The 25069-nt window shown below is 28.2% G+C and overlaps 1 protein-coding gene across 1 annotated transcript in view; it reads right to left on the bottom strand.

The window, feature by feature from the left end:
• The window catches only part of LOC126857017 (octopamine receptor beta-1R-like), a 42488-nt gene extending 27587 nt beyond the window's left edge, over window positions 1–14901 (bottom strand). Inside the window, exons 1-2 of the mRNA XM_050606088.1 lie at window positions 14784–14901; window positions 5718–7028 (exon numbers count right to left, since the gene is read on the bottom strand). Coding sequence (XP_050462045.1) covers window positions 5718–6448 — 731 coding nt within the window. The 5' untranslated portion in view covers window positions 6449–7028; window positions 14784–14901. The remainder of the gene's footprint in view (window positions 1–5717; window positions 7029–14783) is intronic.
• Between the last annotated feature and the right edge of the window lie 10168 nt (window positions 14902–25069).

The raw sequence follows: 25069 nt of genomic DNA, 5'->3' as shown, positions 1-25069 counted from the left end.
TAGTATATTTGAATTGAAAATTTTGTATAATATTTACAAAATATTTAAAATAATATTTGATTAATAAAAATTAACACATTAATAAAAAACCGATTAAATATCAGATCTTCAAAAATATTCGAATATTCTAAACTCGACTTTTTATAAACATGTCTTTTTAACACAAAATGGAATTAACTTAACGAAAGAAATGAAACGATAAAATATAAGCAATGTGACTTTTAATATTACTAAAGAATTAAACGCCAAAGATGTCCGAGGGAAACAGAGATGTTCAGAAAGCCGAGAAAACTTTTGCCGCTATTTCGCACGACGCAAAATGTCCGAAACTCTGTCCTAGAAACTTTATAGCGGAGAGATACCACTTCGTGATTCGATCGAAACAATGAATAAAATAGAACAAAAGAAAATGTATGCAAGAAGCGTCACGGGAAATCAGTTGCCGAAAAGGTGCCGCTACTATTTTTTTCAGGCAAGTTGCAATGCTGAGATCGGCGCGATTTCCTTCGTTATTTTGTATTTCTACGAAAGCTTAAGACTTAGAGAATGTTGACAGCACAAAATAAATAAACTTTGCAACGTATTACGGAGATTGCATGAATAAAAAATTTGCGAGTTCTACAAGGAATGGCGGACAGACTGACGGAGGAATAAGATATATCGATGGTGGAATATCGATGCGCTGTCTCACGCGTCAAACATCTCCTAAGGGTATCAGGAGAAGAAGGTAGAGGGTGGATGGGAGCGTCATTGATACGATGCAGAAGGACTGCATCGGGAAACTCTGTCAAGAGTATCTTGATCCGAATTCTGATCTCGGGATTGACGCGAAATCCACTACTCTCAGCAATTCAGTACACAGATACATAGTATCATTTACTTGATAGAATAGTATACGAATATGAATATAACATTTTTTTACTAAATATATTTTTCGTACATATTAATGTACTTTTACTATCATTTCTTTATATTTTCACGTTTAACTATAGCTTCCATTTATTATTTATATCTTGTACTATTTATATATTTTTATTATCTTTTTTATCTTTAGATCACTATTTTCTTTTTAGTGAAAAATATGCTTATCTGATTCGATTTTTTAATAATGGAATTATGGAAATTGTGAGCTCTGTATTATAAATTATGTATGCGATAAATTATTTTTCTCGTGCTTTACCTCATTGTAAAAGGCTGGGTCTCTCTTGCATAACTTCAATCACCTTCATGCATTTAAATTGCCTTTCTGAGCGTGTTCACGCATGCTAACATACATGTTCTCCATTTGCAACGCACGTAGAAATCTCACACAGTTTTATCAGTATGTTTGATGACATAAAAATTTCAATGATACTCTCCACGAGCCACGACAAATATAATTTTTAATTTACTACTATAATATTTCAACAAAGAAGAGCAAAATCTAAAAAAAAATTTGAAAGATCCATGAAAGGAGGAATTTTCTCAGATGCTTTTACATGTTTTAGATACATTTACGTTATTCAGAACTTATACAATATTTGTATGAAGAGAGAGAGAGAAAGAAAAAGAGAGAGCATTTCAAAAATCCATACCAATCTTTTATGGTAGAATGCTTTTCAAGACAGAATTAATTATTTTTATCAATGACAATATTAAATGATTTATTACTTTTGAATGATTAATGATAAATAACGATTAATTTTTAAAAAATATGAAAAAGATGGGTTATTTTTTGTTTTAATAGAAGAAATATTAATAATTTTTTTAAAGAAGTTAAAATTTTAACTATAATAAGTATCAAGAAAATTGTTAAATAAATTGATTAATTAAAAGTACTTCTCCAATTAAATTCTAAATCATAAATATTAGAAAAATAATATTAACTAAATTAACCAAATTAACCAATTAAATAATTTTTAAATAATTCTAAGATAAATTAGATGAAATAAAAAATAATTCTGTGTTCTAAATTGAAGAAAATAATTTTTTAATTATATTTTGTAAAGAGAGAGGAGAAAATGAATTAATTTCATAAAAAAATGTGTGACGAAAGATTAAAAGCAAGTTACAATCAGCAGCAGCAATTTCGTCGCGTCATCATACAATCGCTATGCATCTGATTTCCGACATTAATTACTCGGCGAAGCATACTACCGTGTCGAGAGATGCGGTCTTTCAAGTTTAATTGTACGAATAATTGGATGCCGTATATACACGACATCACGTAAAAGCCAATGACAATCGGAGGATTGCACAGAGACGGGACGCGTTCAATCGCGAGAGAGTGGAAGCACTCTTCAACAAAGAAGAGCCTCTTCAACGTAAACTGGAACGCGAAATTATTCTTAAGATGCAGTTAGGTTGCTCGTTAAAGCTTTGCCTCTCGCAATCAGAGTTTTCCTGTGAATTTAGAAACGGGAACGGAACTAGAAATCGATCAATCAGTAACCTATTAGATGTGCTAGAATCGCACTCGTTAGAGTAAAATTGAAGAAATTTGCAAAATCTGTTTTTAAACTTATATTTTAGACTTATATTAATTTTTTAGAGACATATTATTTATATCTATATTAATGATATGTGTGTGTGTGTGTGTGTGTGTGTGTGTGTGTGTGTGTGTGTGTGGGTGTGTGTGTGTGGGTGTGGGTGTGGGTGTGTGGTGTGTGGTGTGTGTGTGTGTGTGTGTGTGTGTGTGTGTGTGTGTGTGTGTGTGTGTGTGTGTGTATCATTAATATAGATATAAATAATATGTCTCTAAATTAATATTTTATATATATATATATATATATATATATATAAATAATTATATTATATATATATATATATATATATATATATATATATATTAAATAATTATAAAAATATTTTTCTATGTGCTCTTTTTCCTTCCATAGAAAAATTTATAGCATTAAAATAAATTTTCTTTTTACATTCTAAGAAATAATTTATTTTTATTTAATATTGTTAATTAAAAAGTCTTTTTATGTAAATTTTCAAAAAAAAAAAAAAAACAATAAAAATTGTATATTATTTTTTGTTTAAAATTTAGAACGAAATACTGCTGAATATTTACAAATGTTTTGATAAAATATTTTTTTTTGTTTTACGTTTAGAAAATACTACATCACGCATCGTGGTTCTAAACCGCCTGTAACATGTTGCATGCATTCGTAAACCAAATGTAACTTTTCAACTCGTCAGTCACGATCGATTTTGTGAAATTTATAACGCGCCGCAGAAGCGAGATGCAAAACTCGTTTTCCAACGTGACGCTGAGTATCAGTTTTGGCATCAAATCCAAAACTGGTACAAATTGAAATCGTCAGCAAACAAGACAGAATTCTGCTTTTGAAGATAGTAACTCGTCATGGGATTGAAAGCGTCAGAGTCACTTGGCGTGCTGAAATTTGACGTGCTGTCCAGCATAACTCTGACATAAAATTAAATGCGAAATATACATGATGTTATCATTATAATGTCTCAATATTTTCATCGTCACATAACATATAACATATCTCTTTTCATTAATAATAAAGTTTGATTTAAAATTTTTTAAATAAAAGTGAATTTTCGTCGAATTTATCCACATTTACCTTTATCATTTAAAAATACATAATATGAAATCTATATATGTAATTTTCTTGTTATTTAAGATTAAATATCGTTTCGCGAATCGCTACATGAAAATTCCAGTCGTACTTTAGCGTTTGCAAACACGGAAAATTCGAGAGCAACATGAAATTTCTATTTCATCCTGTTTGCATTTTCTCGTTGTCCGTTTATAAGCGAATGTACGTGGAACTAACTCTGGCATTTCGTACTCTTTCTGGCTATCATAAAACTAAAATGTTCGCGATGTGTGATATATATATATATATATATATATATATATATATATTGTGATGTTGTGTGTGTGTGTGTGTGTGTGTGTGTGTGTGTGTGTGTGTGTGAAAGTAAATATGGCCTTTTAAAAATCAGTATGGCATATTAAAAATTTGTTAAACTTTTGAAAATATTTTTTGAATTGAGATTTAGTGAACTCAGATGAAAGTTTTATTGCTTATACCGACTATTAAGATGTATTTTTACTTGTCAAAACTTCAGTGGATCTTTTGATAGTCAACACTGCGAATTCGAGAACGACACGACGAAATTTTCACTTTACATTTTGCGTTTGCATTTTCCTGTTGCCGCTCATAAATAGACGTCGCAATGTCTGGGTGCATTCAAAGCGTGGCAGAATAACGTGTGTGCGCGAAGTGCGACGGACACCGCGTTGCATAAAGAGCACGACACGCGACCTTCCGCGGATATGTAATTTATGAAAATATAGAAAATTAGAAAAAAACGCGACACAAGGTCGCGAATCACAAGTTTCATCGATCGAGCGTGAAAAAAGCGAAGATAATATCGTTTTTGACAAAAATAAACCTAGAAAGATATTATTTTTATCAGTAAAAAGAATCACAGTCTCTTGCGCTTTTAATTAAAATCAAATTATTTACTTTGCTGTAACTGCATTGTAGACTGCATTGTATGATAAAATTGAAAACGATACAAAGGCAAGGCGCAATAATTATATTGTAGAAAAAATGCTATTATTATTTTATAATTAAAATTTTTTCATTGAATGAAAAGAGAACATTTGGAAGCTAGTAATGGGACGCAAGCTGCACAATACGAGGAAGAATGGTGAGGGATTATTTCGGAGTGCTTTCTTCCTTTCGAGAAGCACATTTGTTGTTGGTCGGCTACTCGTCTATACCTTCTTTCGCGCCTTTTACCCTAATTGGACATTCAAGAACGGCACGAGGTTTTCGGGAACATCTTTCGGGAAGAAACTAATGGCGAGTGCTCTTTCTTTTTCTCTTTCTATTTCTCTCTTTCCTTTTCTTTCACGGATGAAAGTGCCTTTTCGAGATTTAACGATCACATATCGTCTAGTTATTCTAACAACACGATAATAGCCTTTTATACATTAGGTTGTTTAGCAAAGAAGTATTCGAAAAAAATTAAATGATAAGATAAACGGCTACTCAAATCTATCGGAATGTTTGTCAAATTATATTGTTTACATAATGTAGTGGAAACTGACGCTTTCTCTATTATAAATTTCAAAGTTAATATGAATTTAATAATAAAAGAAATACAAAAATTTAACCGAGAAAATTCACATAATTCATTAGCTATAAATTTTTTAAATAATGAAATTCATCATTTTTTTCTCCCGAACCATTCTTCATGTTCAGTCATGAAAAGTGCTAATATCAAAAGCTTCTAAAAAATCGTGAAATGATGCATAAATTTAACATTCTATTTATATACAGATTAAATTTTATTATTACATGATAAAATTATAGATTTTTTCCTTTATCATTAATAATGATGTGTCAAATTTTAATTTATTAAAACAAGCGTTTTAAGCATTCAAAAAAATAATAGGAGTATCATCACTGAATAGATCCTTCAGTGTCAGTTTATGAAAAGTATTTATGATCTCATCCATCTCGCGAATATATCACAATATCAAACGCCAAGATGCACTTTATAATTTTATCTAAATTAATTGCAAATATATTGAAATATTAAAAATTAATATCTGTGCTTATAATTCTATCTGTCACAAATATATTAATCAAAATTTACAGTCTACTAATTTATCTAATTGCAAGTATTTGTCAATATCTTGTATATAATAATAATTGCTAATAAGACATTGAAAAAAAATCACTCACCGATACATCATGCGCTCCTGACGATCGGCCTCTTTATAAATTCTGTAGTACATCGCAATCATGATTATTCCCGGTACCCAGAAACTGACGCTGGAACTAATGATGGCGTAGAACTTGTTGACTTTAAACACACAAACATCCGGGTAGGTTCGCCTGTACTCCAAGTGTTCCTTTGTGGTATACCATCCCGCGAAGATCGGTAGGAAGCTCATAACGGTCGGAGAACACCACACAACGCTCAACATGGTTCCCAGTCTAACGTTCGTCATGATTAACGGATAGTCCAACGGTTGAACGATTGCGTAATATCTATCGACACTGATGCAACATAAATGAAGAATGCTGACAGTGCTGAAGAAGACATCCAGCGAGTTCCATACATCGCACATGAAGTATCCGAATAACCATCGTCCAAAAAGCTCCACGGAAGCGTTGAACGTCATGGCGAATAGAGCGACCAGCATATCCGCCAAGGCCAACGATACCACGAAATAATTGGTGATTACTCGTAGCTTCCGGTGTCTCATAACCGAGACAATAACCAGTAGATTACCAAAGAGTGCGCTTAAGATGATGAAGCCCATAATAAGGCCTTTGACGGTTAATATTAGAATATACTCGACCTCATAATAGTTTTTGCTGATGTTGCGTTGTCCAGTGTCGAGAAGGAGTTTGCTTGGCAGATCCGTAGTGTTATCTAGATCCTCTTCCAACGTCTCATTAAATCCCATTTTGACGAGCTGTTTTTTTTTCTCGCTTCTCTCAATTGGCTACCGTCGTTCGACGGCTTTTTCTTCGTCTTTTCTCGTTTCTTCTTTGATGTGACGGACGAGGACGGCATGTAATCGGTCCATTTACAAATGTCAAGTTACGATTTTATCTGAGCGATATCGTAAATTTCGATATTTTTCAATTGCAACATTCAAAATCATTTACTCGGAATATTTTGTATCTTGTCGATAAAGCCCATTCTGAAGAAATTAAATAGAGACGCATTTTGTGCGTGTGTGAGCTATGTTGAATTACTTGAATTGATATTTGAATACTTGAATACTTGATTAGTCGAGTTTCTAGAAAAGTGCTTCGTATATTTTTGAGCTATTCTGATGATTGTCCGTTAGTCACGGATATAGTCGCAACAGCGAGTAAATCGTGTTTCTTTATTTTTTTCCCGTAATTTTAATTATAGTTTTATGCAGTTGTAGTGTTAAATCTTGTTCCGGGCATTCCGGCAAATTTCGAGTCGACGACGAAATGGTATTTTTGAATGCATTTTTCGCAGATTTTTCATTGTCCTTGTGCAATAATAATCTGCAAACAAAATATACACAAATGTGCATATATAAAATGTGTACAGCTAAATATAAATAACATAAAACATTTAAAACTACATAAAATTTTATTTTTATATATCTATTTGCAAAAGTATTTTTTATATTTACGAATCTATATTGAAAAGAGAATTATAAAGTAATTTTAGATTAATACTTTTTTAAAAAGTTTAATAATAAAATGTTATTATATTATTATATTTTATGTGGGAATTTTGCAAGAAAATTTGAATAGCGAGTGAAATAAAAAATATTTTTAATTTTTTTTTTTTTATATTTTAAACAAACTTTATTTTTCATTTGCAATTCGATTTAATTTAATTATCGTGATACACTAAAAAAAACGAGAGAAAGAGAATTATTTAATTAATAATGAATAAATTTTGGTAAAAAGTATTAAATTTTAATAATTTACTATTAAGAAAATATGTTTTCGTTTTTATATTCTAAAATTAATATAACTTTTCCTAGATTAATTAATTAAGATATCTGTCGGACTAAGATTTTAATCAAAATTATTTTACTAAAATAAAAATCTGCCCTTATATTTTATATGTATATATATATATATGATAATATAACTTTTTTTCATTAAAATTGTAATTAATTAAAAATTGTTTATTTAAAAACTTGTGATATTAAAATATCTAATTTTGATATTACAGGAGATATAATATAATCTTCTCTCATTTTTCGCAATATTACGATGCACTTCATCAGAGTTTGTTAATTAAAAAATTAACAAATGTTTGGGAAAATCTGGCATATTTCAATAATTTTATTGTTGAAAGAATTTATATACACATACACGCACATATGTACACACAGAGCGTTATATGTCTCAAAGTTTGATATTTGTTTTTTATTAAACATTATCGTCGTATATATACGAATATATACAATACATGTTTTGTATATTTATTCACGTGGCATGATTCTAACGAGAAGATAATGGTGCAAGATGATCGGTGTCATCGTAATATCTCTACAATCGTAATATATATCGAAACTAAACATTTAATATTATAAATATAGTTTCCAACATAAATCCCGCGAATATACGTATTATTAATAGACAGTAAATATGTCATGCCATTTACATATTAATTACTTGAATCAAATAACCATTGCCGCGATATTTTTATGTCATTTATCGCAGGAATTAACTATATGCTCACCTGATAATCGCTAACTGTAATCCAGAACGCGATCATTCATTATAAACATCATAAACAATTAGAAATTTTCAGTTTGCATGATTAATTAATTTGCATGACTATGACGCGAAATAAACGTATAGGTTAGTCATTAAAACAATATCTTTTGCAATATATCTCATTTTAAATAAGAAACAAAATGTGACGGAGAAATTATAAATTATAAATTTGTCAAATTTTAATATAATTGAAAATTTGAAATTTAAATATTTGATAAGTTTCAGTTATCATTAGTTGCTGTAACTTTGCCTGAACTGGCTGAACTTTTTTATCATAAATATTCCAAATAATTTGGATTATTCAGAATCAATATATTTAAATGTATTTAGTATGTGCGAGTACATAATCCGCGTTAAAAGGCCGTTGATTTATCGCAGGAATACAAATACTTGTATGCTCTACATGAAATTGGATTTACACAGGGATCGCGAGAGATGCATGAAAATAACGAATCGCAACAATACGATCTGATGCTAAAGCAAAATATGTACATTAGGCATAATGAAAATAACAAATGCAAATTAACACGCGGTTGAACATACTGTTCATAGAACAGCCTGTGAAGCTTTATTTCACATTCGCGATCTAGAATTTAATTATTACGACGTCATATCGAAATTACACCACATAAAAGAAAATTCAATTACCATGAGCGATATATAAATAATATTAACAGTATTAATTATCGCTTGAACAATGTATAAACACTAACGAGATATAAATAACGATAATAGATGTAAAATTTAATAAATTGATACTGTAAATATATAACGATAAGGAATATAATATTTAATAAACGTATGTAAATCGAGATGCTATCAAAAACATATCACAAAATTAACACAATTTCCTCTCATGTTTATTATTTAATCAAATTTCTATCTGATACATTTAATTTTTCTTATTGTTCATAAAAAAGATAATTCATAAACTTTTCGATTTTTTTATTCAAATATGTTAATACACATGCAGACGTATAAGAATTTTATATTATAAATATTGTTAGTGTCAACATCATAATAAAAATTTTATTAATCCAATATTTTAATATTTTTTATTTGATATATGTAGGTCGTATATATTATAATAATTAGCACTTTTTTATTATTAATATTTTTAATTACTAATTATATTAAAGGTTATTTATCTGAGAGATATAAAGTTATAATCTTTTATTTTAGAATTTCGTTATTTTTAATTTTTATTTTTATTTGGAGAACTTTAATCATTTATTATTGTTATTATTTTCTAATAATAAATTAATTTTAATTCTAGGACTGACTTTATTTGTTTCAAAAATGTAGTTTTATAAATATAAGGTCGTCCATTTTCGTTACACTCTTATCAACTTATAGCTTCATACTTATATACATCTGTGCTATTTTATATCCAGAAGATATAAGAAAGTAGATTTAAAATGAAGATTCAGTCGATTGAACGCGACAAAATCTTTTATCATGTAAAATGAATCAGGTTGAATGATAGAAAATGAAAAACGATGGAATAATGTATCATTGACGTTTCTCGTCATATTAAAAAAGTTACGTTTCTAAAAAGCTTGCTTTTCAATCTATCGGCTCTTCTATTTTCATACAAGTTATATTAAAATATCGAATGCAATTTTTTGCGACCGTAACGTGAAATGTTTTGTTCGATATTTATAGATCTGCTGAATACAGAGTGTTCTAGATTCATAGTTAACTTGTATCTATAAATTCTCTAAATAATATGTTGATTTATTTGTAATGGAAACATCGATGTAATGCATTAGTGATAAATCTTCTATTTTGAACATCTCAATTATTTTTTTCAATTAATCTAATAGGTAAAACTTTTTTAGTTAAATTTTTTAATTAATTTTTTTATTAAAATTTTTTTATTTTAATTTGATTTTCGAAATTTAATTCTTAATAGAAATTTTTCTGAATAAAAAATAAAGAGAAGTAAAAAATTATTTTCTATATATAAACAAAATTTATAATAAAATAAATAAAATAAAATTTGATTAAATAATAAAATATTTATGAAAAATCCTAGCGTGTATTTCTATTTTTACAAAATTATTTTGAAATAAGCTTTAACATTACTTATAAAAAAATACAAATAAGATGGAATTGAATAGAATAGAGCTTTGTTTATGCAAAAAATTAATTTAATGCATGTATCATTTTTATTCGCGATATATCGTTAGACTAATTATATTCGCGAAATGTATGAGAAAAAAACTGTCTTGAAAAATTTATCAAAAAACGGCGACAATAAAAGAGAAGGAAATTATTCTGTAAAATTTATTATATATGAACATTCGCGCGCGTTTTTTTTTTTTATTGTGTCATGAAAATTCTGCAACGACGGAGAAGTTGACACGTGAATAATTTTTCTCACGCGAAAAAAATCGCTCGGCTCTCGTTATTAGCTCGACTAATAATTTCTCGGAACACGAAGCGTGTAACATAATTGTTAGCGTGGAATAATTACGCAAATCACGGCTGTTTGAATGCAATTTCTGCGCTTAGCTACACTTTTTACATTATATCCTGCCGATTAATAATTTTATCATGAAACGCTTTTCTTTTCCTTCCCTCCCCTTCTCTCACGCTTTTTACAATTGTAAAATTGTATTTGTTATTAGTAATTTTAAATATATTTTAATTTATTTCTTTTAATTTTTTTTAATAATCTGTTATTAGTTTATATAATTTCTAATCTTGTGATGAAATATATATTTTAATCTTTATGTTGTTTAAAATATAATTCAAAAAATTAATCATTACTTATGATATAAAAAATTATTAATAATTAATATATATTAAAATATATATTAATTATTAATAATTTTTATATCATAAGTAATGATTAATTTTTATTAATTTTTTGAATTAATTTATACTAATAGCAAGTAATTATTCGCTATATATTTCAATATTTTTAGAAATAAAGATAAAAACTCTACATATATGTTTAGATATTTTGTCGCTCAAGATGCTATATCATATTTCTTGAGATATCTGAAAAGCTAAGATGAAAATAATTGGAAAATCAAAGAATCGTAGAGTTATTAAGAATCGATAGCATTTGAAGGCATTGCAAGGCAATTGAAGGCAACTCGAAACGCAAAAGTAAAGTGAGCGTACGTTGATGTCGTAAAATCGGCTTACCTCATTTCACTTTGCTTCGCTTCGGATCAAACGCGTGGATGTTCTACTAGCGCGGCTGTAAGATACCATCGTCGTCGCTGTAATCGTCGCTATCGTTTTTCGCGTTTACTATGAAATACGAACACGCAATACGAGACATTGTTACCCGAAGTATATTAACTTTTGACGCGATTTGATATAATATTCCGGACTTCGCGTCGAGCAGCGTGAAGTGCGCACGTAGATTCGCGCCATCTTCGACGCGAACTGCGGCGTCAATTTCAGAACGAATATCGAACAATTCAAAGGGTGGCGCGCAACATCAAGTTGAATCAACATATAAGAGAAAAATTGAAATTGAATCAAAATAAAAGGAATAGATAGATTTTATTGTGCGCGTGCATCGCGCGCAAATGTAGCATTAATATTACAAGTATATGTATATCATCATTTTTCTTTCACTTTTTATTTCCAATTTTATAATTTAATTTTATAATTAATTTTATATATATATATTTTGGATATCGTAAAGTTGAATCTTTTCTCGCATCGAGTTAAATACATGGATATTCCATTCACGCGATTACAAAGCATCGTCACTCCCACCGTTTTCCGTCATTTCCGTATTTCCGGTGCGAGATATAAAATTCAAGACGTTATTCGCGATTTGGCGTAATAATTCTCTCGTGCTGAGGAACATTGATTTTAGGGCGAATATCGGACGATTTAAAATTATATGCGGTATAGAAAGTATATTTATGAATTTGATATCTTTATGTATATATATATATATATATATATAGCTTATAATTATATTATTAATTATTAATTTAAAATAAACAAATAATAGATAGGATTCTAAAAAAATCGCAGCTTCTTTAAGCTTTAAATACAATTTATCATATTTAATTGTAGTTTGCTTTATAATTAATAAAGATGTTATAATGCCAGAAAAAAATTGTCAAAAAATAATTTTTTTAAATTATAATGTGTATATTAAAAATTATTTTGTCTTTCTGCAATCTGGTTATATGAAATATATATATGTACTATACGCTCGATATTTTGTTCATATTTGAATGTAACATTATCTTATGCAAGACAAAAATATCTGAAAAATCTAGGGGGTATTTTACAGTGAATCATGAATGCAAATTTTGCGGATATTTGAAGTCGAACCTAGACGAGTTTTGGTTCGTGAATGAAAAACGGCCAATCGCGTGGTACGCAACTTTATTCAAATGACGGTAATAGGATTCGCGAATATGGAAATTTACGACCGAATCTCCGTGTAAAACACGACCGAACCTCTCGTAATAAGAAATCGCGGAAGTGAATAATGCACGATGAAACTTGAAAAGTTTACGTATTTTTAAAGCTAGTGCTCGTTAGAAAGTCAAAACTGTGTTGTTAAATGGCTTCGTGATATTTCTGTTGGAAAATCATCAAGCATTTGTAATATCACATTTTTCCAGCAGCGTACAAATTAGTTAATATAAAGAATACGATATATATGAAAGAAAAGTTTAAAATTAATCAAAAAAAAGAATGAGAAAAAATATGCATAAATATAGAAACTTTATCGAAATTTTTATTTTTATAAATATTCTATTACATATACCCTTAACAGAATTTAAAAAAAAAATAATTTTATATTAATTTTATATATATATTATATACATATATATAATAATTATATTATAATAGATAAAATATATGTATCTGCAGTTCTTGTCTGTAATAAGATCTATACAAGGTCATTGGCATCGACTAACGTAATCTTGTTTCGTTTTTTTCTGTAAGACGTGAAGCTTTACAACGCTAAAATATATTCTGTGCTTAGGGAAAAACTAGCTTCTATTATTATATTTAGGTTGCCATTTACCGCAAGCATACGAGTATTCAAGCGTATATATGGTATATGTATGTTACGTATAACCAGATTACAGAAAGCGATGCTTTGATAACCGCACGACACTGACAACCTTATGAAAATTTTTAAAGCGAAATAATTTTCTCGAACAATACATGTTACAGGTTGAAAAAAATTCTTTTTGATAATTTTTTAGTAATTGAAATTAAAATTACATTAAAAGTAATTTTTATGTAATCTCTTTTATTAATTTGTTTATATATATATTTTTTCACATTGAACTTTATTTTTTTCACGTCTTTATTAATTACAAAATAATTATAAAGTAAACTATAATTAATTATTTTAATTATAAAGTAAACTATAATATAAATATTAATATTAATAAATATTAATTAAGTTAATTATAAAGCAAACTATAATTAAATATGACAAATTATAATTAAAGCTTGAACAAACTGTAATTTTTTTAGAATTCTATCTATATTTTGTTAAATAAGGTCCTGTGTTGAATTGTAAGTTCATAGATCATATATATGAAAAATGGGATTTTTAAATTGAGAAAATGAGTTTTACTGCGCGTTATGAATAATGGCAAACTGTGGAAGCTGTTTATATTCTCGGCAACTAAAACATAACCATGGAAATAGATGAGCAATAATGAGTTTCAAGGTGGAAGCAGCTCTCAACATTTATGTGTCAGCCACATCGAAAATCGATCGACACGTAATAAAACAAATACGACGCGACGCGATTGTTTTAACCGGCAGAAAATTTTGCCAACTCACTAAATAATTCGACTCAATGCACTTACGTATCTATTCTGTTGCGTATTACGATTATTACGAATACGCACATGATGCGTGATCAATGTAATTATGAAAAAAAATTTCAATTATCGATACCGACAAAATCGATTTCATATATTAGCATCACGGTTGCAAAGTAGATTTAGATGAAGTTCTTGTAATACAATAGTAAAATATTGTGTCTAACATCTCGCGTACACACACATATAAAGCCCATTTTATATTAAAAGTTTAAATTCTATAAATTTTGTGTATGTATTCGTTAGACATAAAAATTTGTTATACAAATGCTTGTTACTTGTCTGCCTTTTATTAATGTTTATGAAATTTCATTAATATTTTCGAAAAAAATGCAAATGTCTTTATCTTGATATGTATTATTGCAGATGAAAAATATGCACAAAATGTATGTTTTTCACTGTTAGATATAGATCTATGTCATATCACTATCTTTTTAAATCTTATATTCTGATTATTAATTCAATAATATTTTTATACATTTGAATCCATTATATTCATTACACTTGTCGATTTAAATAATAGTCGTCGATAAGACGTGTCTAATTGTGTTATTTCAAAGATAAGCAATATACATAAATTAGCTAATATTAAAAATAAATCTGCGAACACATTTATCGCACATGAAAGACGAATAACTTTCGAATTGATATTCCGTTAGATATATAGACAATATCTTACCTCAAAATTTCTCACAGCTGGTTCTTGTTGTCCGACTTAGCTACTTCCAGCGCGTCTTGCCCACAAGAAAAAATCGATTTACAGTATTTTAGTTCATGACAATTCCACTCGCATAAATAAATAATGTCACTATGTCTTTTACGCTGATTAATCGAGATTCCGGGAGACGAAGACATCTTCTGTTATTATATGTTTGACAACAATCGATGTATTATTTCTTCATCGTTACATTTATTTCTTCTGACATTTTTTACTCTCAGTTATATTTTTATTTAATTATTTATTATCTCTTCAGTTACATATATATTCGAGTTATTTCGTCAGTTATTTGATCACATTCTGCTCGCACTATGTGTATGTATTTATTAAGAAAATAAAATCTTTCAATGGAAGGTTTGTGGAAAAGCGAGACATTGTGCGACACAAAGTAAATTTCATTGAGCTAATATTATATTGAATGAGTAATCAGTGTTGTTTGCAAATTGTCTTAGCGAAAATACGCGAGTGAGTCGATGAATTAACAGCCTTTGCTATTACATAATATACTGCATAAATACTGTTAATTCGTTTTATTTACACAGCTTTATCTATGATTATGAGTAGGATTATGAAATCGCATTGATATCTCCGCTACCAAAAATCATATATTTATAGTATCATGATTGCTTAACAGATTATTTATATATTATATATATATATATATATAATTTTCAATTAAAATTTCGGTATTACATTAATAGCCTCATTAAGGTTTATGCACAATCATTTTCTTTTATTATTCTGATTTTATATCACAAAATCTTTTTTTAAATTTTATTTTAGGCATAAATGATATAATCAGAAAATAATTTCTCACGTCGATAAATAATATAATCGGAAAATAATTTTTATTTATATTAATTTAAAGTCTACATTTTAAATTACATCAAGAAAAATAATTTTTCTGCATTTATGACCATCTCTTTTTCACAAGTAAATTAATAGAGAAAATATTAATTATTAATGCCACAAATATTGAGAAAAATTATATTTATGATTAATTAATTGCATTGTTGCTTTGAATTGAAACGTTAAATGAAACTCGTTTACGAAAATATCGGCATACTTACATATAAATTATCATTATTATGAATAGAAGAGCATAGACAAGTATCGTGTATAATCATATCAATGATTGGCATAATTACAAAATATATTTATCGAATGCTATTGTTATAATATTAATGCTTTTGATCTAAAACCGCCCCTTTTCAATTAATTTATAATTTATTAAATAAATTTTCCACTAAGTCAATATCCATTAAATGACCACAAAGAGCACTTTCAGGTGCTTTCTCAGAGCGGTAAAATTGAAACATGCGATCTACATGAACGTAAAATGATTGCCGATGCATATTAGAAGTTATCTTCTTTGTAAACATTTAATGCACCGTCATCTTGCACAAAGTCGTACCTCGTCATGGTACTCGCACCATCACAGATATCACACGAAACACGTGGTTCACAGGATTAGCAAAAACAGGCTTCTATCTTCTCGAGTGTATTTAACACATTGCGGTATAAATAGGATCCTCTTCGTCCTCATCCGTCTTAACTCACATAAGAGGACGTAATATCAATTCCATGCTTGCCAATTTTTTTAAGACAAGAAGATGTATTCTATCAAAGTATTGATGTTGCTTACGTTTGAAGGTCGCACTGGTCATTGATTACGAGCAACGAAAAAAGTACATATAAATCATCGGTATGATGAAAGCCGTGGCACGCAGAAAATGATTGACGAATTATCCGTTTTGATTAAACAAGAGAAATGTTTCGGCTGAACGGGATGATAATCTTCCCCAGCTTAAATAAATTAAATTTTGCTGGAAATTAATGCGCAAATATCGTGAATGCTGATTATTGGGAATTTGAATAGAAATTGTTACGAATTATTAAATTTCATGAAATTCACTCCAGGGCGTATATGATTATCGCAAAGTTAAAATCATCAGCTTCAATTTATCGTATAAGAATATCTCTTCGGTACAGCAACTATTATAGTTTTTCACTGGCAATCACATCGTCAATCTTATTTAATTAATTAAAGAAACGTCTTTAGGATTTCTTTATAATATCCACACGTGAAAAATTAAAGTTTAATCATCATCATTCATCTATCAAATATATCTTTCGCATTCGGCAAGATAAGGATCGGAAGATCAGAGTTAGAACGTCAGTCTTAAACACTTCTCGGATTCAATGACTCATACTGACATTATGATATCTAGGAACAGTAGATTGAAATTAGACCATCGTCATTGATCTCTCCAGCGTTGGGATACGCATCCTCGAGTCGACACCTCAATTTATCACTTGGAATTTATCACTGCAGATTCTTTTTACGCGAAAAAATATTTCGTTTTTATTGTGTAATTCTTCTTCGCGATGATGGATAATCAAGGACTGCCATCGCCACGTGTGTTACATCTCGCGTGTTGTATCTCTAATATTCGCGAAAATATTTGTAAGAAAATTCGCATATGCCGGGCTAATGTTTTGCTCACATGACGAGAGAAGACTCGAGTGTGTCCAGAGAAAACGAAGATGTATTTCGAGCGAACAATTGAACGATTCGACACACAGTGTGTGTGGCTGACACGGCTCGCGAGGCCGCAGTGAACTGTGGGTGGTTGCTTCAGAGGCTTTCCCGCTTTCCACCAACGACGCACCACCGCGCCACCCTGTCTCTGCGTCTCTCACCCTCGCCCTCTTCGTCCTACATCGAACGGCGGTGCCGCTTCCACCTTCTCGAATCCCTCCGCCACCACTCTCATCCGTTCTCTCTCTCTCTCTCTTTCTCTCTCTACCAGCGAATTTCCGAGCTCACCCTCTTCACCATACTTCCACCCCAACAGAGAAAGGTGGTTTTTCAACGTCCCGCGCCAACGAACGTCCATGTCCGCCATCTCCGCGAGGTCGAGAGTGAATCTAATTCGCTAAAATCGAGACGTCAAGTCTCAGATCAGATATCAGGCGGATATTGTGATTATCAACTATTTTTGGAATATCTATATTAATCCACTAAAAGTCTATTCAATGTCCGATTGCACAATATGAGATATATCATGTTTTAACGCAGAATAAAATATATTAAAATATATTTCAATAAAATTTTAATATAAAAAAATTAAGGATTTTTTATTTTGAATTATCAATATTTATTATCTTTATTAATAAATATCTTTATTAATAAATTACCAATTTTTATTGATAATTGATTTATAAGAAACTGTAATTATAAAGAAAGTAAAGAATTTTTTTTAATGATATAAACAAAATTTTTTTATCTAAATTAAAAATGAGATACTAATTTTATGATTACATTATATTGCTCAGATTTGAATCGTTAACCATAAATATTTTAGCAATAAGATCTTAAAGTAACATTTTTTTAAATTTTCTAATAAAGATACTAATTAAAAAGTTCTAATTAAATTTTATTCAATAAAATCAATTGTCTTCTTTTAATCAGTCTGTGAAAAAATTTTTTACAAGTTATTGATCTCTTTCTCTTCTCTATTAAAATTTCTGTGGGAAAAAGCAACTATCTTAATCGATTGACAGTGTGTCCTCGTAATCATGTAAAAATTGACACAAGCTGCAAAGCGGAATTCATCAACTCTGTTGTACTACCTCCCACACATATCTGTCTGTCCATCCCCTTGTCGCACAGATGTACAAGCATATATGTAATATGTAACGTGTGTGCATTGAGTACATATGGCAGAACAGAAAAAGTTTAGCGGGATAAAATAAAGCGCGACGTGCGGAAGAAACTAAACTGTCCACCAAATAAAATGTCCACATATGTACAGGATGCCAAAAGTCGCATATTTCCTCTCTTTGATAAATAATAGAAACCAAAAATAAATCTACATTGTGTAAAATATAGTGTAAAATAACGTAATAATATAATTTAAATATACTAAATTTCACTACGTTAACATATAGCATTTTTGATTACGCGAATATAACAGTGCGTTAAAAATTTAATAAATCAAACTGAAACAAAATATTATAGTTGAACAAAATATTATAACAAAATATTATATATTCGTAGCTATAATCGGTAAATGATTATATATTTACAGAATTATTTCTCCCAGTTATACAATTTTTTTTAGATCGCTTTGACTTCATAAATCTTCCTTTTTTATGTCTCGTAAAGGCAAGGAGTTTCCCCCTGCTGGCCACAAGAAAAGTAAGTCCTGGCAATTAATTCGTTTCGTAATTATTAATTATACCAACCGACTTGATTTTATTCGTGTGGTGCGTGTATAAACAATCGATAGCTGACAGTATAATAACGAGGTTCGTTACTTTCATCAATTAGAAGAGAAGAAAAATATTTTCGTGTCTCGGCAAACTTCTACAAACTTCTACATGTCTAAAAATAAGAACTTTGCCGAGAGAAAAAAAAGATATATATATATATAGTTGAAATAAGAGAATACAATATTAAATGATAATATAGGGAATTGTAATAATTAAATTTTTTCGGAAAAATGTATAAATACATTATAAATTATTAGAATTGTCTGGAGAAAAGCGTTTGATTATGTTATATATCTATGCTTCGACTCTTATTGATCGTAATTATCATTTGATATCATTAACACCTAAATTAAAGAATTGTACTATTGCTAATTTGAAATAGATACAATTTTAAGAGTATCTTTTTGCAAAGTTGATGATTTACCTAACGATTTTATATAATTTTTATTTGTTAATCTTTATTTTTGTCCTCTTTTCTGAACCAAACTAGATCTTTTATCTCGACAAAATCTCCGTGGAATGGAAAAAAAAAAAAAATTAACAGAATTCACAGGAAATAAAATCAGAATCTGTATATTTTCTTTCGCTCTGCTTTCTGTAAAATTTGATTTCTCGTAGTAAAAAAGAAAAAAAAACAAATTTTCATTGCAATATGTATACAGCGAATTTATATCGTAAATTGTACATCTTGTGAAAACTCTTTGAACAAAAATAGATATAAATACACGTAAATACAGATATGATTGAGTTTAGCACTCTTTATCAACGCAGTTAAAAACTAACAATATTAATAATATGTTCGCAATAAACGAGATTTATTAATAATGAATTATTGGTTTGCAAGAATATTTTGTTCATTAAACAGTCAATACGCGATTTTATAAACGTGTTACAAATAAACACGCATCAACATAATTCTGATGCAACATTAAAACTGTAAATTATTTGTAAATTATGCCAATCGCAAATAATTAAACGATTTAAATGACAAATGATTTGATGCCTCTGGAGTATCGCTATAGTTTCATTGAAATTATTGAAAATAGCCTGTAAAATAAAACTTTATATACTCTCTCTCTCTCTCTCTCTCTCTCTCTCTCTCTCTCTCTTGAATATTTTTTAAATATTTACCTGAGAAAAGTGCGCACTTCGCGCACACCATATTTTTTTTCATTATATATTTTTAATAACACATAATAATCAATATTTTATTAACCCTTTGATACATATAGCTGTTAAAATATAATACAATGACAGCCGTTCATCGAGTAAGCATAAGAAAACAAGAACCAATCAGCATCGCGGAAAAGAGGCAACAATGATTGCGATATCTTAGAGCTTTGACTTTGCACGCCTTTTTAGAAAAGGATTATTTTATAATATTTACTTATAATATTTACTAACCTTGTTGTGTTTATTCTGAGACATTTTGCAGTGGCATTGAAAATTGTTTTATTTGTAGCTCTGTCTTGTATTTCCAATTCTCTCGTTGTACATTGTACAGCTTAACAAAGCTTTTTAGTAGCGTGTAGATACAATTCAAGCCGATATTTTTCCGTTTCTTGAGCATGAGCTCCTCTATTAGATCCTGCACAGATATATACATAAAAATATTATTTTATTAATAAATAATAATTATTTTATTAATAGATAATGGAAAAAGAAAAGACATTGAAAACATGTGATCGTGGCGCAAAGAACTGTGTGTCTGCTTTCGTATTAAGTTTGTGTTTATTTAGTTACAAAGTAATCCCTATTTTTATAAAAATGTGATTTAAAAATGTTTGGAAATAAATTTTCCAATTTTTGTCCTATATTGTAAAAAAAACTATTTATAAAGTAAAAAAATAATATAATACACAGCTGTGTCACGCTTTTTCTGCAACTATAAAAAAAGATGATCCTCTTGTTATCTGGGTCGTTTCGCAAATTGGAATGACATCAATTCGTGTACAATTTCTCTCGTCACATATGCTTCTCTATAAATCTCCGAACGCTTTGCTTTTTCTCGATTTTATTGAATCGCAAAAGTCGTTTTATTTTAAGATAGGTTGGGAAAAACCGTCTTAATTAATGAAATATAACGGATGAAATAAATTTTTTCAAATTATTTTCCTGAACGTAAAAAAAAGAGCGATGATTCTACTTATGTCTTAATATTCTTATTATTTGTTAAATATTATTGTTATGACTCTCGGCGAAGATTAAGACGGTAATAACTGCAGGATGAGACGCAGATTTAGGGGAAATCTCGCATGTTTTTCTGGGTTATTTCTCCAATAAAGGGAAGAGAAAGGGATATCAAGGAAGAGATGGACTGCTCTTTCGCAGGCCCTTACATATTACATAGCTACGTGACTAGATTTATTGAAGATGACCAGAGTAGGTAATAAATATATGTACTCAGACAGTCCATTTGCGGCGAATATTCCATGTTCAAGAAACTCATTTCGAAACCGGAAATCAAATTCCATTTAAATAAATGATTAAGCAATTAGCTAAAATGTCTACAGCTTTAGACATTCTACAAAAGTTAATGTTAGAATTAATAAGTAATTTTTGCTATTGTATAACACTTTTTTATTTAATTCGTTTTCGATTTTTCTTTTATGCAAAATTTTTCCCTTATATTATTTTATATTCTTGTAGATAACACGTAATGTAGCCACAATCCGTAATTTTAATTTTTAATTTGGATTGATTTAACTTCTCTAATTGAATTTTGAAGAAGCTTCTTACATATGCATGGAAATGGCTTTTTGAGAGCCGAAAGTCCATTTTACAGAAATTATCATTTAAAGCAACGTTAAGTATTTCTTATGTAAAAATTAACGCATAGCATTCTATTAATAATTCAATTAATTATAATTAAAAATTTTAATTTTAAATCTTTTATTAAATCTTAATTAAATATAAATGAAAAGTCTTTTTTATCCCTTAAATTATTAACGTATTAAGACTCAAATGTACATACCTATATAAGGAATCTCGTAAAACCGTCTTGAATTGATCTATTTTTTAAATTATATTTACTCTCCTCTTTCTCTCCCTTTGTAATATCTTCTTCCAATTTCCGTAGAAAATTTAAGAATGGTGCTTCATATTGTAACGCGATTTTTAATATTAAATTATTTTCTCTGTTACTTATGTTGGCACAGAATAAAATTTTTGATAGTCGATAAACACAATATTCGCGACGAACGATTTCATTGGACTAGCATTACTGTTTACATATAGATTGAAATTATATAAAGTCGGATTGAAATGCCGCTACAAATGAATGACTTTGCTATCTCACATTACGAGAGTATTATTACAAGAGTATCTCAAATTTGCATAACTTAGCTTGCACTAGAAGACAAAAAATACACAAGATATACTTATTAAGAATAATTTATATATAGAATTTTGAACTCTCTCTCTCTCTTTCTTTCTATATTAATCTTATTTCTCTTATATTAATATTAATTTCTTCTTTTTATAGGATATCTTGGACCAACCGCTTCCAATTTAAAATTCTTGGGTGAATTCAATGTAGCCAATTTCTTGGCGAAGATTGAGGATTATCATTCATCACAATTCCTTTATTGATCATGATAAAATTGTAAGTTAATTTGAAAATTGAGTTTTAGTGCAAGTAACAAGACACATTATATTAGATATTTCATGAAATTAAAGAGATTTAAAGCAAAACCTTCATTTTGAAAAATTGTGGATTTTAATTCTCAACGGTGGGATTATCATCCCACTCTTGAAACAAAGATTTTACATTGTGAATAAAATACTTTGGAAATTAAATATGATAAAAAATTATTTAAAAAAATAATTTTTTCTTCAATTTTTAGTTTCTAATTTAAAAAAAAATTAAATTATTGACAATTCTAGTTAATAAAATCTAAGATAATTAAAGAATTGAACAGAAATAGTTGTGATTTAACATAAAACTTTTTATATTATAATTTTTCTTTCAAGACTTTCTTTACGTTTTGATGAACTAATTATAATTAAAAAAATAGGTACTTTTTTGGAAGATAGAAGAAGTTTTGTGAAGTTTAATTTAACTGAAAAAAAAATATATCTAATATAAAAAGAATTATAATCAAATTATAAAATAGGTGATAAATAAGTTATTTTAAATCTCTCAAAATTATTTTAAAATTAAATTGTTAAAATATAATTTTATTTTAACAATTATATAGAGATTTTATTTTATAATAATTTTACATTAAAACAATTTTAAATTATTTTAGCAATTAAAATATATTCCTTCTCCCTCACTCTCTCTCTCTCTATCTTCCTGAAAAATATTGAATAAATCTTGAATTCTCTAAAACAGTTTTCTAGTTTTTCAACAGTCTTTCTGAATTATATATAAAAAAGATAAATACTTGAAATTATTCTTTACTTAGTAAACTCAAGAGTTTTTTTTTCAATAAGGATAAAAGTGACAGAAAGTAATTCAGTAATTTATTGATTCACACCTCCCAATATTTCCTTATATTATAATATTTATAATTATAATAATAATAATAATCATCGTAAAATCATTGTAATAATAATAATAATAAATCGTTATTTCAAATTATTGTACATCGATATATTATCTCATATGTGTGTGTGTTTATTTATATATATATATATATATATATATATATATATATTTATATTTAGATTTATATTTATATTTATATAATATCTATATCTCGTGTATATATATATATATATATATATATATATATATATATACACTCTATATTATTATTTATTTATATTACATTTATAGATCTTTCTATCTGCGTGTCCCGCGATTAGAGAATAGATTCTTAAAACTCTCTATATTTTATCACCTGCCGAGAGCAAATTCTGGCAACGAGAGATTGAGAAAATTTGGCGTGTTTAAAAAGAAAACATGCCTTCGCCGAGCATTACGTTATATTCTTAATTTTTTTTTTAACATTTTATTCTTATTTTTTCGACATAATTCGCTGTACCCGTCAAGAATTAATCCGAGAATTAATGAAAAGTTAATCTCAAAATTACCTTTTCGATATCAATTATTATTAATAATAATTAAATTACATTGAGAGATAATTAGTAAATTTCCAATTTTCAAAAATTAAAAATTAGATTATACGATTATTATATATTTGAAAATGTAATATATGCTAAATATAGTTCTAATGTATAATTAATAATAATTAATATCGAAGAGATTAACGAGAAAAAAGCTCACTACTTGTTTTGCAGAAACTATCATTATCGCATTTTTGTGACAAAAAGAAAAGAATTTTTAATAAATAAGAATGTGGTCTATAAGTCCGTAGTTTTTGTAGAGTTTACTCTATTGATACGATACTTCGTCTTTAAAACGAGCTTCATTCAAAACACGGACTTGTTTTACTCTTTATGTACATATACATATATATATATATATATATATATATATATATATATATATATATAATGGAATAATAATAATAACAATATGATAATAATGCGCGTTGATGTATGTTACGCTAATAGTGATAATGATAGTAGTAAATCTTCCGCTTTTATTGCATTTGCAGATGCTGTGAAATTGACTTATATCTGTTGTTCTTTGAATTTTTGAAGGGATCCGGAAACCGACATAATTTTCATGAATCTAATCAAAAGCTTTATAATAAAAATTTTCTTAAAAAAATTCACTTTTTTTTTTCTTTGAAAAGAATAGATATAATTAATTTATTTATATATAGTTCGTAATCTTTATGAAAAAACTTTTCTTTTTTTCTCAATTGTTCTAATCCAATCTATATACAGAATATGGAGGGATTAATCATGATACAATTAGAAAAAAGATAATATTTTATGTAAAAATAAATCACAATAGAAATAAATCGAAAAATTAATAATAATACTTTTTCATATAACTTCATATTCAAAAATTTATTTCAAAAATTTTAAAATCAATGTTTAACGGAATTATA

The sequence above is a fragment of the Cataglyphis hispanica genome, chromosome 20, assembly GCF_021464435.1.
Source record: "Cataglyphis hispanica isolate Lineage 1 chromosome 20, ULB_Chis1_1.0, whole genome shotgun sequence".
Classification (NCBI taxonomy): Eukaryota; Metazoa; Arthropoda; class Insecta; order Hymenoptera; family Formicidae; genus Cataglyphis; species Cataglyphis hispanica.
This window is presented reverse-complemented; position numbering and strand designations above follow the sequence as displayed.